The 18578-nt window shown below is 46.1% G+C and overlaps 1 protein-coding gene across 1 annotated transcript in view; it reads right to left on the reverse strand.

Annotated features, from left to right (window-relative positions):
• LOC147688945 (ATP-dependent translocase ABCB1-like) overlaps positions 1-18257 on the reverse strand; it is a 1419218-nt gene extending 1400961 nt beyond the window's left edge. Inside the window, exon 1 of the mRNA XM_086941842.1 lies at positions 18186-18257. Within this exon, the coding sequence (XP_086797968.1) occupies positions 18186-18219 (34 nt within the window). The 5' untranslated portion in view covers positions 18220-18257. The remainder of the gene's footprint in view (positions 1-18185) is intronic.
• Positions 18258-18578: the final 321 nt, after the last annotated feature.

Here is an 18578-nt window from a genome sequence, read left to right on the forward strand (position 1 = left end):
TCTCGATCATACAGCTTCATCACCCAACCTTCAAAAAATTGGTCTAGAAATGCGTAAAACACATTTCCCTGGTGGAGGACAAGGCAACCATCTGAGCCAGATCCCATACCTGGATGACACAAAATTCCTATAAAACACTTGCACCTCAAAAATACTTTAACCAGGGCTATCCCAAACCAATAATATATGTATGCATTGTACGGCACCTTACAACGTGCATTCCTGGCTCTACCAATGCAGTTTAACAACTGCATTGCACTTTATTACGTGTACTATGGAGGCAGTTTAACTGCTTCACAGTCTTTCTTAACCACAGTTATGCACATACTGCACATAACAACAGTTTTATTGTCCATTTTAAAAATGTTGCAATGGTTTTTAGTAACAATGTAAAATAAATAAACATGAGACTTGAAACATCTGCATTGGGTTGCTATATCATTTATTAAATAATGAAATTGTGTATGATCTAGACAAAATCTATCCTAAATGGCTAGAGAAGATATTGATTTCTGCAGTAGAGTTTGCTAAAGCTCTTAGTTTATCTTAAACCGTTTTAATATCGGCTTATGTACAAATGCAGTTTTTTTAAGACATGTTTTATGTTATGTGGTGAGCACCGGTCAGCGTTCTAGTGGCTGCAGTGCACTCTACATAACAAGGATGCTCTTTCGTGCCGTTCTGGTCTCCCTGGGTGAAGCTGCGCTGAACGCTCACCAGAGAAGACATATACAAAGGTTTTTATTTCAGAGGATACATTGTTTGAGGGAATGGAATTGTTTGGGGGGCTTGTGCTGGGAATTTAAATTTTAATCTTTTGCATACTCTTAGACGCCCGGTCGTCCGCCCAGACTCGATCCTCACTTCCTGGTCTGGTGAGCACCGGTCAGCGTTCTAGTGGCTACAGGGCACCCCACTTAACCAGCATGTTTTGGCGCGCTCGTCTGCGCTCGTCCACACTCAGGGCCCAAACCCCTGGATGTTGTAAAGCAGAGGGCATATTTTACTCACGTATGGACCTTCTCAATCTGAACCCTGCAATTAGGAATCAGCAAAGCCCAAGGCTGGCCTTATACAAGGATAACCACAACACCACGAGCTTCCTATGCATGTCCTGTCTGACACCACTCCCTACTATTCTGAATGAGCCCATTACTAAATATAAAAATGCCCGGGAAATTTTAAAATCAACATTACCTAGAAATGGGGGCATTCTGAAATGCATCATGTTCAATGCTAGATTTCTGATGAAGCACAGGGTGGAATGTGCACTCCTGATGGAGGAGCACAAAATCAAACTTGCTTTTATTACCTAAACTTAGACAGACAATAGTTCTGGTCCCGATCTGGTGAAAGCTACACCGGCGGGCTTCTATTGTCACACTCTAGATTGGTCCTATAAGAAGGGGGGTGGTCTCGCTATCATCTACCATGAATCACTCTCCCCAAAGTTTGCATCAGCAACCAGCCTGAATTATGAGACCCTTGCTTTTGACATCTATTCCGAGGGTCACAAACCATTTAAAGGGATGTTGATATATCGGCCCCCAGGACCCAAAGGTAGTTTCATATCATATCATATCATTCTTTTAAATAATATTTTATATTGACCTTATATTTGTATTATGAAATTGTTATGGTTTTAACTAACTTAAACAATAAAGACATTCACTCATACACATGCCTAGGGCCTGTAAATAAATGCCTATAGTTGGCTGCAGCCATCATTGTATCACCCACTAAAGTAGCCTTTTAAAATATGTCTCAAGCTTGCCACTGCTGCCTGCAGCACAGTTTTAAAACTGCCATTTTGACCTGGACAAATAAACATTTCAGCACGCCTAAACCGTCACTCATTCATCTCCAAAGTAGGTCGTAACAGCTCATAGGGCAGGGCACACAGTATTTAAACATTAAGACATGTGTACTCAAGGTTTACAAACCATTGCAGTGAGAAACATATAAAGCTGTTTTTTATGGCAGTAAGGCTTTCTATTACATAGACGAACACTGGGTTACCTTATTTTAATTTATAAGTGCTAACTTCAGATTGGAAGCAGATACACCCAAATAAATTATATTTAAAATCCTCTTTAATAGTTACGTCAGATTTTAGATCATAATTTTGAAAAAGGCCACATTTAGAAAGTTGGCATTTTTCTTCGCAAAGTTCTGGGCCTTTCTGTGGGTTTCCAGCTGCCTGAGCTTGTCAATGGCTTCCCCATCAAGAATGTGTACTGGACCCAGACAGTGAATAATGGGACCTGAGTAAAGCTGGAAGAGGGTCTTACTGGCATGATTGCTGTGGAGGAGCTGCCCCCAGTCCCAATTATCCACAGCAAATACAAAGGGACTTGATATCAGGTCTACCCTTCACTTTGTGACCCTAGACAGTTTGCATCCAAACCCAGGGGAAAGGGAAGAACTGACCAGAATCAGTTTTGGCGGGAGGTCATGGAATCCCCACCCCCACAACGGCTTGCACCAAGCATAAAAGAAGGATCTTCCTGAACCATTCATTAGAACACTGCCCTGCCTGTAAAAGATTCAGATGAAGGACTATCCTGGTGCCAGAAGGACTGCCCTGCTGCTTGAAGGACTGTCTTGCCTTCTGAACAAAGAAAATTGGAACTGCTTGCCTTGGGACACAACAAACTTACAGAAACCTGCCTGCAACTGCCCAGCTTACCAGCAGCAACTGGACCTGCCTGGGCCTGGCTCAGCCCTGCTGCTGGGTTCTTCTGGATAACGACCTCAACCTCAAGAGGTGCCCACACAGATCCAGGACCATTGGAGGCATCAGTAAGAGCTCCTCCACAAGAAAAGGGTATACATCCTAAGGTTTGGGTTCTTAGTGACCCTGAATGGACCTATTTGTGCCAAGACCCTGCCTCCTGCAATGACCGCCAATGCGAAGCTCCAGTGGGACCTGCTCTTCGCACCAATAGCATTTGTCTGTGATGATCCAATGCAAAGCGCCAGTGACGACCGGCTCTTCATGCTGTAACAATGACCATCCGCGACGCCTGACCTGCTCTTCACACTGAAAGCTTCCTCCTTGAGGCCTCCTCCAATGGGAACAGAACTCTTTGCCCTGGACTTGAGAAGGTAACACTTCAGTGGAGCTAACCAGGTCCCTGAATCCAGCCCAAGCTGGTTGGCTTCAATGTGTGACTTTTGCCTGATCCAGCGCTACCAGATAACCACAAGTTTTCTGCTTCTTGCTGCTATTTTCACCACAAATTTAAAAATAACAATATGTGTGGTTCTACTGATTAGATTGTGTTCCCTTTGGTCAAGTTATATTTATTAAACTGTACTCTATTTTTCTAAATTAATTATGCATTTTTCTTATGTTGTGTTATTACTTTATTACTGTTTGTGTGCTGCAGTGGGTCTAAATTTGAACCTAACCTACACTTTTCTCTTTATTACTCTTTGCATGCTTTAGTGGGACAAACCTTGTCATAGTAGCAGACCAATGGTCCATCACGGTTGGCCTGAATTTCCCCCGGCCAAGCGCAGCCAGAGAACCACAAGTGATGTTTCCTGCTTCTTGGCACTATTTTCACTAGAAAATTTAAAATCGATATCTTCAGCTCTACTCATTAGATTTTGTTTTTTTTGGTGCCATTTTATTAATTAAAAGATACTTGATTTTTCAAACTTGGTTGGCCATTTTTCTTTAGTTGTGTTTTTACTTACTGTTTGTCTGATGCATAGATACTTTATACATGGCCTCTATGGCCCTCATTACGATGTTGGTAAGACTGCAACCAACAGGCCATCAGTGGCAGTCCGATTGACAGAACAGCCCTGCGGTCCAACCAACAGATTTCAATACCTGTGGTTGGAGCACAAGCAGTCAGAGGGGAGACCACCACCTCCACCGTAAACATAGACCCAGGCGGTGCAGTGGTAGGCATCGCAGTTCCTGAATGGCAGTGGTGCCAAGGCAGGCACCGCTGTCAGTACTACGATGTCCCTTTCCCCCCGCCTTTTCATTGTGGGCCACTGTAAATTAGTCCTGATGGCACATGTAGTGCCCCCACTCACATCCATGCACCGCATGCCATGCACTAATTGGTGGATGACACCTGGTGCATTGATGTGCACAAAAAGCTCTCTTCCTGGGCCCTCTTAATGGGCTGCAGCAGAAGCCGCCGTGGAAAAGAGCGCTTTCCGACTGCCACTAGGTGGTCCCATCCTAATTCAGCAGTCGGACTGCTTGTCAGCGGTCTCCTGAGTGTAGTAAATAAAGTATTACCCTGTCATAATTTCTATACTTAAACAAAGGGTCATGCATTAAATGAGAGGCAGAGTCCGTGGTGTCCGATTCAAAAGGGCTTTATTTCAATAACTCGAGTTAAGGGAGAATCGGTTCCATCACCACTAAGGTTCAGGAAGGGTCTTCTAAACTTTATTCACAGAGTACAATATTTATACATTCAATTGCATATAGAGGAGGAGCGCTCCAGGCAGAGCAAGAGAAAGAAAGAGATAAGAGCATGTGGGCGTGCATGAGGGTGTACATGTGGGCGTTCACTTGAGGAGTCATAGGTGAGTCATAGGTGGGTGGATACATGGAGGGGGTCAGCATGGCCAGCTGGAACCTTTGCCCTACTTGTGTGCGCAGCTTGATCATGACGTGCAATTTACGTGTAACTAGGGAAGAGCTGACTTTTGGTCTGGTAGGGAGGCCTTCAGTGTCAGGGCGACCTGCACATCTGGTTTTATCTGATATCTTATGTCCGGTAATGTATTATCTGAAGCAAAGGTCGCTCATCACCAAGAGCCGGTGTGGCCATATATTTCTTCGTTCATTGCGTGGGGGCTTTGAGCTTTCTATGGACGCGAGCTCTGCAAATCACTTAAACGGAGACAGAAAGGCTGGGCCCTATCTCTGCAGACGGGTTCTGTTTACCTTCTTCAGCAGGCAGGAATGTGATTCTGTAGAGCAAGCAGATAACTGTTGTGCAAAATACTGTCTTGGCACCCCGGGCTGGCCCCCCTCTCGGCTTAGCTAAAAGTATGCGAGTTCAGGGACACGTAGCTGCAGCTCTCAGAGTGTCTGGAGGCTTGAAACCTTAATTCGGAGACTGGCTCAGGCTGAGCCACAAAATGGGTTCATCTCGATTGCACAATGCAAACACATGGGCCACATGGGCCTCAATGCGAAATTAACGTTTCTTTCATGGAAGACTTGGTGACTGACATTCTGATGTGGGACGTAAATGCAGAGGCCTCATTATTCAGGCCACAGAGGGAAAATGCATGGGTGACATGCACATACACTAAACGTTGGGGTACACGCAGGGGACACATTGGCCATGTAAAATTTCTTTTTCCTCATTCCCTCCTTGTCCTCTACTGTACCCTTCAGGACACATCTATATTCATGAGACCGTATATCTGATCATACAGCATCATTTGTTCATCTTTGATCCTTTGTATACGTGGATGTGGGACACAGGCAGTCGCACACAGGCCACAAATGGCCGGGCCACACTGCAGACAGAGACAGCAGCCGAATATCATAAGTAGTATCATTCCTAGGAACGACAACACTTTCTATCCCCATGCCGATATTACACTCCAGAGCCAACTGGACCAAGTCCATGTGCCTGGGTCTTGATGTATGTCGTGAGCAATCTTGTGGAGCCTTGTTATTGCTGCGTACACAGATGGCGCATTATTTGGAATGAAAACGCAACAACTGGAGCCGATCACTCTACAAGCCCCGCCCCTATCTGCCAGGATGACGTCAAGAACAAGGCGGTTCTGAAGAACAACAAATCGCATGGCAGACTGCTCCTGGGTCAAGTTCGCCAGGGCAGATGCAGTCTCATTCACAACTGCTTCCAGAGTTCTTGTTAACCTGCGTATGAGTTTACTGTTTTGGACGGGACCTATGAAGAAAAAGAATCCTCTGTTGAAATCTGTATATTGCTCCCAGGCTGTCTCAGTCTGATCAATCTCGGAGGAATCGGTCTCTCTCCTGTGTCTAACATGTTCTAGTTGTGAATCTCGATGATAATGGGATGGGGCTAGAAAGACGGGTGGCAGCAGGAACGCTATATAGCATGTCCCACCCCAGTTTAAGGGCAGAAGTACATAGGCTGTCTGACCGCAAATGAAATAGGTATGGCGAGATGCTTTGAAAGTAGACTTTCCTTTATCATTAAACTCGACTACAGCATTACACTCGCTGTGTCCCATATGTACTGATCCTTTCTTTCTAACGCACAAATCACCTTTTACTGGTAGGACTGAAATAGACGGTGGACCCGTATTTTGCATGGGCTGAACATTCAGAATTATAAAGCTGAGGGAAGCATTTCCTTGCTCGTACTCTTCATTTTCTAGATCGGTGCCCTTCCTTTGGGGGAGACCGTCTTCGTCTGGAAAACATACCTCATTCATTACTTTATTCAAGTCTCCCCATATCCAGTCACCCTGGTAAACTGTGGACTTTCTGTCTAGTGATGACATTAAGGCAAACCATGCTCCGCACGAACCATTGTGGGAGAACGGAAAAGGGACGAGGGGCAGAACTCCCTTCGTCTTCTGATAAGGTGGGAGTCGGCCACATACCCAGCAATCAGTCGCGTTGCTGGTCTGATGAGAACGGTGCAACATCCGAATAAAAGTATTGTTGCGCAGGGCCAGTCGATATGACAGTTTATGGGGTGGCAGATCACTAAATGTATGCTCTACGGTGTCATTAATAGAAGAGTGTATATGTGAGGCAATAGGAGGAAAGAAAACATGTAGTATTAAGCTGATACAGATTATAGTGATGCACAGAAGAGACAGAAAAATCAGAGTTACTATACATCTACTACGTAATATCTTGCAGTATTTCTCTTTCATTTTGCTCTTTTTACTATTATTGTCTACGATCTTATACATGTCAGAAATCTTTTTTAACCGATTCACCACCTAGTGGGCTTAAACAATTAAACGTCGTCTGGCTTTCTAGATCGTAATTTGGACCTGTACTCTTGCTTCGGAGTCTTTTCTAGCAAAGGGGGCTCAAAGTCTGTAATGTCTTTAGTCTTTACCAAAGTTCCAGAGTTTCCAAAGTACTTTTTGCAATGATGAATATTGTTGGACCTGGGCCTCTTGGCAGGGTCATCCCTAAACTTTTTGCCTTCCTCCAATACTCTCTCTGACCTGTTTTTGTTGGTTTAATGACTCTGGGCACTTTACCACTGCTGACCAGTGCTAAAGTGCATATGCTCTCCCTGCGAAAAGTGTAACTGTGTTTGGCATACCTGATTGGTTTATTGGATTTACTGTCAGTCCCCAGTAAGGTGCACCGGGAGTGCCAGGGCTTGTAAATGCCAATACTGCTAGTGGGCCTGCAGCGCTGGTTGCGCCACCCACAGAAGCAGCCTTAAAATGTGTCTAGGGTCTGCCATTGCAGAACCTGCGTGCAGTCTGGTACTGTCATGCTGGCTGGACAAGTGCACACACTTGCCAGCCCCTAAACCTTCCCTTAACTTCATATTAGTCACCCCTATGGTAGGCCCTAGGGCAGGGTGCATTGTAAGTGTAAGGTAGGACAAGCCCTGATGTGTGTGGCATGTCCTAATAGTGAATTACAGCCAAATTCGTTTTTCACTATTGTAAGGCTACCTGCTCCCTTTAGGCCAGAATGGGCTGCTGGAATTATTACACTTTATAATCCCAGCAGGCTCAGGGAACATGGTAGAAATGAATGTTTAGTATGCCTGAACTCAGAATAATAAAATACTTCTTTTAGTAACGTTTATTTTAATATCCTGTGTTTGCAAATGCTACTTTTAGAAAGTCAGCATTTGCTTGCCTAACCATTTCAGCCCGCCTCTGCAGTATGTGTATCTGACTGTCTGGGATGTGTGAGTGACAGGGCTGGGGGATGACAGGTGGTGAATGCAAGGATTACACCTTAGTGGGAGGTAGGAGTGCCCCTTGACTCTTAATCTGGCTGTGCTCTGCCACCACAATGCTGGCTCCGCCCCCCTGGGGAGCGACTGATGACTCAGCCTGCACCTGGCCCAGGAAGGGCGAAGCCCCATCATCAAGGTACTCCTGGCTTCCCCTGTCCACACAATGCTGGCTCCACCTCCTGTGGAGCGTCTGATGTGCCTGCCCTCACACTGAAAGCAGAAGCCAGAAGTACCCCCAACAAGTGCTCAGAGGCTGGGAGCAGTTATGCAAAGGCCCCCCTGGCCTGTAAGAACAAAAGAAACTGTGTATAAAAGTAGGAGCCCTGCTCCTTGTAAATTAGAATCCTGTTTCCCACAAAGAACCTCTGCCCGAATAGAAGGAGAAGAAGACGCTGGAAGGACTGGCCTGCTGCTTGCCTTGCTGAGGAAGGAGAGGAGAAGACTTTTTTATAAGACTTTGCAGACTTGTGCTTGAGACTTTTCTCCAAGGGCTTGATTGAGCTTGCCCCCTGATCTGGACCCCAGGACTAGTGGGTTCATGGTGCCTTCGCTCGTCTCTATCTGCCAGTCGTGTGTGCCTCCCGCCGGAGTAAGACTGCACCCCTCATCGCCCCCTCCTAGGGCTGTGGCACTCGGGAGCTCGCCTGCCCTTCACCCGTGAGAGCCTCGCTCCGATCGGAGTCGCTCTCTGCCCCCAGGTCAGGCTGCTTGCTCCTCTGCCCCTGCCTGCCACTGGAGCGCGCTGAAGTGCTCTCGCCCCTCCCGCCGGAATTTCCTCCAGGCCGGTGACCTAAGCCGGGACTGCAGGTGCCCTGCTGCCCCCGCTCGCCGACCCGAGGAGTTTACAGGCCACGCCGCCCCCCTGTTGGGAGACCCCAGTACCATCTGCACCGGGGTCGTGGGCCGCGCCCAACCTGTGTGCACCCACCTGCTTCAGACAGAGACCCGGAGACACTGCCAGAGACGAGTGCACAACTCGTCCCCCCAAGGAAGGAATTCAAACCGGGCTTGGGCCCGCAACGTTTTATTTCCCCGTCAGCCTTCCCTGTGCCTTGGCCCAAGAGGCTCCTCTCATCCCTCCCTGCTCCTCAGTGCAGCCAGGAGCCCCCACCGCTGGGAAAGGCCGGGGCCCCTCCAGGCTCCTCTCATCGCCTGCTTGCTGCTCCGCAGCTCAGCCCCCACCTCTGGAAAAGGCCCAGGGTTTTTCAAGCCCCTCTCTGGTCTCCATTCCAAGCATACCGCGAGATGCGTGAGATTTGGTAGGGGCCGAGTCAGTTTCACCCTTGAAGGCAGGAGAGGCGCTGCAAGGCACGCCGAAGGCGGGGGAGAGCCCCAAAGCCCCAGAACAGAGAGAGGCTTTCTTTTGAAAGGCAGGAACACGGAGAGAACTGTGGAATTTAAGACACCAAGGAGATAAAACGTAACAGAGCTAATGTTGGAACATTGAAGTTCAGAAATCCGCAGTAGAAGCAAATTACCAAAGAACTTTCCCTTTTTGAACTGAAACTAAGAACCTTTGCCTATTTACAACCTGTGGTGCACCAGAAACGTTATTTGGTCTTGTGATAAGTCTGACCTAAGAGATATATATATTTTACATAAAGAAGCGTATTTTTATATACTCACAGCCTGGTGTCCATTTGTGGGGGGGATTGGTGTATTTTACTGTGTGTGTGATTACAAATGCTTAACTAACTAACGCCTGGAGAATAGCCTTGGCTGCTCACGCCATGCACCTAGAGGGTGAGCAAGGGTCATTCTAAGGGGTCATCCTTCGCCCTGACTTAGAGGAGAGGGTCCCTGCTTGTCACAAGTGCATACTTGCGCCAACCAGAGACCCCCAATTCTAACAGGCATGGAGCCATCCTTTTCTCCCTTCGACCTTGATGGCTGTCCTCGTGTTCAGTAACACTAATTTCGGCGTCTTCCAATGCGGCTCAAGGGGGCTTGATCGATCAAAATTCCTGACGAGCACGAAATCGCCTGGTGCTATGGCGTGCTCCTTGACCTGGGTGTTGTCAGGGAAGGCGGCGGCAACCTGTGAACGACAAGAGAGTAGTGCAGACATCAAGAAAGCCAGGTAATCTGTCAGAATGTTACTGTCAACATCAGTTATTTTCTTAGGCATAGGCGTACCCCACATATTCGGCGGTCTACCGAAAACCACTTCATATGGTGATAGGCCTGTTCTGGAATGGGCTACCATACACATGTAAAAGAGGGCAACCGGCAAGGCTACCATCCAATCCACGCCTTTTTCTGCACAGATCTTTGCTAGTTTCGTCTTTATTGTCTGATTATGCCTTTCTACAAGGCCTGCTGCTTCAGGGTGTCGTACACAATGACACTTCCAGGTATATCCTAACAGAAGGGACACTTGTTTCATTAATTCAGAAGAAAAAGGCTGACCATTGTCTGAGTGCACGACACGGGGCAATCCGTATCTAGGGAAGAATTCGCGCACCAATTGCCTGGCGGTTGTCACAGCAGAATAATCTGGGACTGGATACCCTTCTGTCCATCTAGTTAGTGCACACACAACTACCAAGACATACTTGTAACCTCTACATCTGTCCATTTGGATATAATCCATCTGGAGGACCTCAAAAGGGTGGTCAGGAGGATGAAATCCGCCTTGTTCCACCGGGATGCCTTTACCTGGATTGAACTGGCAACAGATCATACATGTTCGTACTTTCTGTTTCGCTGCTGCACGCAGGTGCTTGTTAAACCAGATATTCTGTAAGCTGTCTAACATTGCCTTCTCTCCCAAGTGTGCTGGACTATGTGCTGTGTTTATGATCACTTGTACCATGGAATCTGGAAGAAACCATGTTGCTTTGCCCTTAGTCATCCAACCTTGGTCAGTCCGGACCCCTCCTTGTTCAGTCCATTTCTTTATTTCATCTGAAGTGGCATGTGTCTGTATGTCGAGTACATCTTGAGAAGGATCCCTGACTATCATACTATTTGTCAGTAATGGCACCTCTGTCTTTGTCGTGTCTGTTGGTGTCTGGGCTGTAAGTTTAGCAGTTCGGTCTGCCAGGTCATTACCCTGGGAAATGGTTTCTGTAACTTTGGTGTGTGCTTTGCATTTCAGGATAGCTATGGCTGCAGGTAAATGTATTGCTTCTAACAGGGCCTGAATAAGCGGGCCGTGCTGAATTTTGGCCCCATGAGAGGTCAAGAAACCTCTCTCCCTCCAGAGTACTCCGAAGTCATGAACTACGCCAAATGCATATTGTGAATCTGTATAAATGTTCACTTTCAAGTGCTTAGCTATTATGCAGGCTTGTGTCAGAGCGATGAGCTCTGCTGCTTGTGCTGACAGTGTGTCTATTCTTTGTGTCTCTATGACTTCAGTAGCAGTGGTCACGGCATATGCTGCCACTAACTCTCCCGAACTCGTTCTCATGCATGATCCATCTACATAGAGTGTCAGGTCAGGGTCTGGAAGTGCCACATCTGTCAGGTCTTGTCTTGGTTTCGTCACTATATTCATTACTTCCACACAGTCATGTGGTGCGGTGTCTACTGTACTTGAGGGCAAAAGTGTAGCAGGGTTCAGAATGTTACATCGTCTGATCTCTATGTGTGGTTGAAATAACGTCAGTTCATATCCTGTCAGTCTCGCTACGGTCAAGTGTTGTGTCTGTGTCCTGTTCAAGAGAACTTCCACTGCATGCGGTACCTGTACTGTCAGGGGGTGTCCCAGCACTATCGAGTCACTTTGTCTTATGGCTAGAGCTGTTGCTGCAACTGATTTCAGGCACGCAGGCAGAGCCTGGGCCACTGGGTCCAGTGTACTAGAAAAATAAGCACAAGGCTTGTGTTTACCTGCTTGATCTTGTGTGAGGACAGATAATGCTGTTCCATCTCGTTCAGTTACGAAAAGCATAAAGGGTTTGCTGTAACTAGGAGTCGCTAAAACTGGCGCTTGACATAAGGCTCTTTTTAATTCTTCAAATGCCAAGGTGTGTTCTTGTGTTCAAGGGAGGACAGTCGAAGACGCTGCCTCCTGTGTTGTCAACTGTATGAGCGGTTTGGCTAGATAGGCATACTGGGGAATCCACTGCCTGCAGTATGAGGTGAGGCCAATGAAGGCCCGCACTTCCTTTTGTGTCTTGGGCTGTGAAAGGTTAGCAATTAACTGAATACGTTCTTGTGTCAGCTGCCTACCCCTCTTGGACAGCAAGTGTCCAAGGTACACCACTTGCTGTGCACAGAATTGCAACTTTGAAGGGGACACTTTGTGCCCCTTGTCTGCCAGAAAGTGTAAGACCGTCAGTGATGCATTTTCGCAGTCTGTTTCTGATCGTGCTGTAATTAGGATGTCGTCCACGTACTAGAGCAGTGCAGTATTGGCAGGCATATTAATACTGTCCAGCTGTCTTTTTAATGCTTGACTGTAAATGCTAGGACTCTCTGTAAAACCTTGTGGTGCTCTCGCAAATTTAAAACTGCGTCCTTTTAAACTGAATCCGAAGAGATACTGACTGTCTGGATGGATTGGAACACTGAAAAAGGCATTTTTCAAGTCAATGACCGTAAAGAACGTTGCCTCAGAATCAATAGCAGTCAGTAATGAGGAAATGTCTGGGACCACTGGGTATTGCGGGACTACGCATTTATTCAATTCTCGAAGGTCAACAACTAGTCTGTAAACTGGTGGTGCATTAGGGTCTGATCGTTTAAGGATAGGAATTACAGGTGAGTTACATACATTCGAGTCAGTCTCCACCACTACCCCTTGTGCAATGAGTTTGTCAATAATTTTCAATAAGGCCTCTTCGGCCTCAGGTGGTAACTTGTATTGTCGTATACGTGGTAGTATTACTCCTGCTTTGAGAGTGACACAGTGTGGTGTTATGTCCATGTAACCTACGTCAGTCGGACCTTGTGCCCATAGGTGCTGTGGTACATTCTGGAGTCTGTGGTCAAAGTCTGTCAACACATAATGTCCCTTAAAATCACATAAGAACAGTCGCACTCCCTCTGGAGAACAACAGATAACTGCTCCTAGTTCTTTTAGTGTCTTTATACCAAGTACGTGTTCTGGACATGATTTAGTAAGTAGCAAGTCTGTGGTACGTGACAGTGGACCAACCCCGAGGGAGACTGGTTTTGATACTTCATTAACAAAAGGCTTTCCTGAAAATCCCAGGGAAACATTCTGTGAGCCCGAGAGGGGTGCCCCTGGAACCTCGTCATGACTGATGGTAGTTCTGCTCGCCCCTGTATCAATCAGAAATGTTCTGTCCTGTCCCAGTACACGACTATGTACATAGGGACCCTCTTGATCTACAGGAACCTCAATAAGGGGCAAGCCAACTTCCCTCTCAAGGCTGTTTCATGAGAACGATTGGTATTCTGGATAGTCTGACTGTGTGTACTGATACATTTGTTGTGTGGCATGAACAGGCGGTGGTGGGGGTGGAAAAGTCGCTACTGTCTGTTGTGTGTTCTGTTGGGTGCTATTTTGCGTACTATTTTGCCTTGGGATGTGTGGTCGTTCTTTTGTTATGCCTGTAGCTATATAGTGTTTCAGGACAGCACATTCCTTTACATAGTGACCTGGTTGTTTGCAATAATTACAGTTCCCCTTGACAGGTATTGTGCCATTTTTGTTCGTATTTGCCGGTACTGTTTGTGCAACGGGCACCTTCATTTTTGTCTCTTTCATGCGTCTCTTTTCCTGATCCTGCTCTTCTCGAATCCTGTTCTGGTGATATTGTAGCATTTGCAACATTTGTGAAGGGCTGTTTGCTTGCCAAGTACTCTCAACCTTCAGTACTCTATTCTTGATCTGGGGTAGGGAATTCTCTACTAATTTGCTCACGAAAAGATGAGGATATGATTCGCTACCGGGCTTAAGGCCACTATTAATAGCAAAGCATTTCTCGAATCTAGAATAGAAATCGCTTGTGTCCTCGTCTTGTTTTTGTTTACAGGCTGAAATAGCATCCCAGTCTTCCTTTTTAGTAATCAATAGTCTCGGCAAAACCTGTATTAGGAGTTCAGGTAGTTCTCTAGCTTTGTCACCAAGACCAACCCCCGGAAGCCTGGCTTTATCCTCTGTTTCCAATTCTGCCCAACTTAACTTTTTCTCTCCCACCTCCCCAGTCTTTTTCCTTAAGCTTTTCATAAATACCTGCAGGCAACAGTACTTTCAATAGTTTCAGAATGTCAGCGTACGTATAATCTCCGATGCGGAGAATGTCTTTTAATTCTCGGTGAAACCCCCCCGGGTCTTTATCATGGCAGGGCAACATCTTTTTCATTTCCAATATTTCTAATTTCGTCAAGGGGGTGTAAACATACACTCATTGAAGCTCACCGTTTGCATTTTTGACGGGATGTACCTCTCGTAGGGGGTTCTGTCTGTCTACATGTATGTGCTTTCTGTCGTGGTGTGGGGCGGGAAGCATGCATGTGGTCAGAGAATTCAAGTACTTATGTCGTTGATCCAGAATAACATTAATTAAGTCAGTACCCAGGCCTGTCCATCTGTCTAGAAGTATGTCGTCCAGTAATTTATACAATGGACCTGGATCGGAATATTGATGCTCATACAACGTTATCAAATGTTGGACCATGTAAATACTGGCCAAACGCTGTTCGTTCGGCGGGAGGCTCAAGAAAGTCTGGGCCACTATATCATTGCTATATATATTGGAATTGGACACCCACTGGGTGGCTGACCAGGCCAATTCCATTTCGTGTGGGGTGTGAGATCGCTCGTTCTCTATCAGTCGTTTCAGTGCTTTTTCAGTAGCTTGGAATAGATTTTCAAGGGAATATCTTTCTATTACAGCCGGCCCCTGTTTACGGTAGTCGAGGCACCTGGGCCTGTCAAACTGTCGTGCCTTGCCTACATAATTCATTTTGTCCTTCGCCTCGTCTACCTCTAACTCTTCCGTTGATGACCCACTCTTCTCGTCAGACTCTACTCTGTGTATTGCCAATATTTCCTTTCGTATTTTCTTGTACATGCTATCTGTCTGTCCCTTTTTATCATGTCGACCGGCATCTATGTTGTCACTCCATTCTATCAAACCGGGCTTTACATCCCCGTCTCCTTCGCCTTGTTCCCTGATCAGGCAGTTAATAATAAAACGGAGAATGTGATTCTTGACCCCCACCTTTCTGTGTTCCATGGCTTGTGCTATACTCTCGGGTCCCTCCCTCGTTCTAATGAAACGATATATATTATCTAGGTGCTCTTTCATGTCTGGTAATGTGTCCAAATATGCGACGGATTGTCTTAGTCTTAGTGAAATCACGAGCATTGAGCCCTTTCCTGGTTCTGGATCGTATATACAGTGGGCGATTGCTACATCTACAGTAGGCGTTGGCCCCCCTCCCCCTACGGCCCCGGGCCCTACGTCGTCTTTCACGATCTGCTGGAGCTGTTGGAGCTGATCCGCTGATGGGGGCGGAGGGAAATCTGCGTTTACGCAGTCCGGTGGGGACTCTTCTAGATAGGAGGAAATAAAAGCTTTGGACGCTGTTGGCTTTATTCTACATACTCTATATGGTACAGGTGGTGGCGTTCGCGACCTACGGGGTGTTTCTGAGGGGGTCACTCTAGCTAGTTCTTCAGAGAGGACGGGATAAATACCAGCAACGACGGTATTTCTTTCTCTATCAGCCTGCTCTGCCTTGACCCGTTCCCCCTCCTCCCGCAGTTCTTTTTCTTTGGCTTTTTCCGCTGCTTGTTTATTTCTCTCTGCTTGGTGGAATTCTTTCTCTGTTCTCCTATGTGACTCTTTGCGCCATAACTCAATGGCATCTTTCTGAGAGGGTCTTCATTTCTTTTTCCATAGCGCTTCCTCTACTCTCATAATGCATTCATAATCCCATGTTCCTGAGGCAGGCCATCTGTACTTTTCCTCTAAATCCTTTGTGTAATCTACCCATAAGTCTAAAAACAATATGACATCTAGCCCGTGCTTATTATACATACAATGACCAGGTGTGTCTCTAGGCGGGATGTTAACTGACTCTTCTAATATACCTTTCCTGGTCCCTATCTGACGTAATTTCGAAAACAGTGGCATGTTGAAACCAACACAATGAAAACACAAAAAGCAGGGGGAGAGCAGGAAAACACAATACACACAAAAATAGTCTGACTGAAACAATAATAAACACTAAAACACTAAAACACTAAAACAGATACGGTTTAACTCTATGTACTTGAAAACAGTTAACTTTATGCACTGGCATACAGCACAACCATACCGGTCTCGTAAAGAGACACATCTTTACCGTGCCCACCGAAATGGACCCGTCTTTACCGTGTTCGTGTGAACGGACACGTCTTTACCGTGCTCAAATAAATGAACCCGTCTTGAACTTTATGCGTTCCCCATAGTGGTACTCACCGGGAAGCAGAACTTGAAGGCCTCGAAAACTTGATACTGCGCATGCGCCGCGGAACAGGTGGACCTTCGGAAACCTCGGACCTTGCTCTCTCACAGGTTGGGCTCTGGTTGGGATGATCCGCGATCCTCACCGCCTCGTGTGGATGCCTGTTCGCAGTCCGTCCTCCTCGTGGGCCTGAAGGAGTAAGCGGGAAGTCCCGCAGGCGTGCACTTTGAAGTCCATCAAGGCTGTAGAAGGGGGCTAGGGCTGGACCTACATCTCCGGCGCGTGGGGAAGGGGATTTGTCCCTATTCGGGTGCCAGATTTATGTGGTAAATAAAGTATTACCCTGTCATAATTTCTATACTTAAACAAAGGGTCATGCATTAAATGAGAGGCAGAGTCCGTGGTGTCCGATTCAAAAGGGCTTTATTTCAATAACTCGAGTTAAGGGAGAATCGGTTCCATCACCACTAAGGTTCAGGAAGGGTCTTCTAAACTTTATTCACAGAGTACAATATTTATACATTCAATTGCATATAGAGGAGGAGCGCTCCAGGCAGAGCAAGAGAAAGAAAGAAATAAGAGCATGTGGGCGTGCATGAGGGCGTACATGTGGGCGTTCACTTGAGGAGTCATAGGTGAGTCATAGGTGGGTGGATACATGGAGGGGGTCTGCATTGCCAGCTGGAACCTTTGCCCTACTTGTGTGCGCAGCTTGATCATGACATGCAATTTACGTGTAACTAGGGAAGAGCTGACTTTCGGTCTGGTAGGGAGGCCTTCAGTGTCAGGGCGACCTGCACGTCTGGTATTATCTGATATCTTATGTCCGGAGATGTATTATCTGAAGCAAAGGTCGCTCATCACCAAGAGCCGGTGTGGGCATATATTTCTTCGTTCATTGCGTGGGGGCTTTGAGCTTTCTATGGACGCGAGCTCTGCAAATCACTTAAACGGAGACAGAAAGGCTAGGCCCTATCTCTGCAGACAGGTTCTGTTTACCTTCTTCACCAGGCAGGAATGTGATTCTGTAGAGCAAGCAGATAACTGTTGTGCAAAATACTGTCTTGGCACCCCGGGCTGGGCCCCTCTCGGCTTAGCCAAAAGTATGCGAGTTCAGGGACACGTAGCTGCAGCTCTCAGAGTGTCTGGAGGCTTGAAACCTTAATTCGGAGACTGGCTCAGGCTGAGCCACAAAATGGGTTCATCTCGATTTTAAAAGTGCACAATGCAAACACATGGGCCACATGGGCCTCAATGCGAAATTAACGTTTCTTTCATGGAAGACTTGGTGACTGACATTCTAATGTAGGACGTAAATGCAGAGGCCTCATTATTCAGGCCACAGAGGGAAAATGCATGGTTGACATGCACATACACTAAACGTTGGGGTACACGCAGGGGACACATTGGCCATGTAAAATTTCTTTTTCCTCATGAGCACTGCCATAGCAGTCGGTATTCTGACCGCCAACATCATAATGAGAGCCTAAGTTAAGTCTGACTGCTTTTGTGCAAGGCTAGTTCAGGGGTAAACAGGTTAATTTGGCTACTTTTGTGGTCCACCCTGACAAGGACTGTGTTTTTTTTCCTGAGTGTTGTTTCTATCCCTCTTAATTAATAACCCAATATCTTACACTTGCTATCTGATTTAATTTAAGAAGACAGCTCTGATTTAATTCAAGAAGAGACTTTCTACTTCAATTGCATAATATGTACTCTTGGTGAAAACACCACTGAAGAAAAAAGACGCAAAGGAGAATTACTCAGAACTGCTTTATAAAAGTCAGCAGAAATTAAATGGAATTAAAAGAGTATTTAAACAACAATGATCGATTTGCCAAATCTACAGAGAATTGCAAAGTTAAAATAAGTACATACCGAGTTCATTTATATCCACGGCTTCCTCCTTCATCTAAATTTCTTATGATTTTCGAGGACACATATACAGCGGTTTACTGCAAAAACATAAATACAATGTTAAAATTTGATCTTGTATATTTATTAGTGTAAGATTCGTTCAGGCGGTGGTGCACTGTTTCATTTTAAGTCATATTTCTTTACTTCCATCAACTAATGAAGTTTCTTAGGCATTTATTTAATACGGCTTAAGCAGATGCGCAGTTCTGTTTAATAATAGATGTTATACAGCCACAAATAAATAAACCAGTTATACTCAATGAAAAAGAACAGAAAGACAGTAGCTAAGCACTTTCAATAAACACATAATTTGTTAAAACTAAGCATTACAACACTTTGGTGTGAATTATATAG

The sequence above is a fragment of the Lissotriton vulgaris genome, chromosome 10 (assembly GCF_964263255.1).
Source record: "Lissotriton vulgaris chromosome 10, aLisVul1.2, whole genome shotgun sequence".
Classification (NCBI taxonomy): domain Eukaryota; kingdom Metazoa; phylum Chordata; class Amphibia; order Caudata; family Salamandridae; genus Lissotriton; species Lissotriton vulgaris.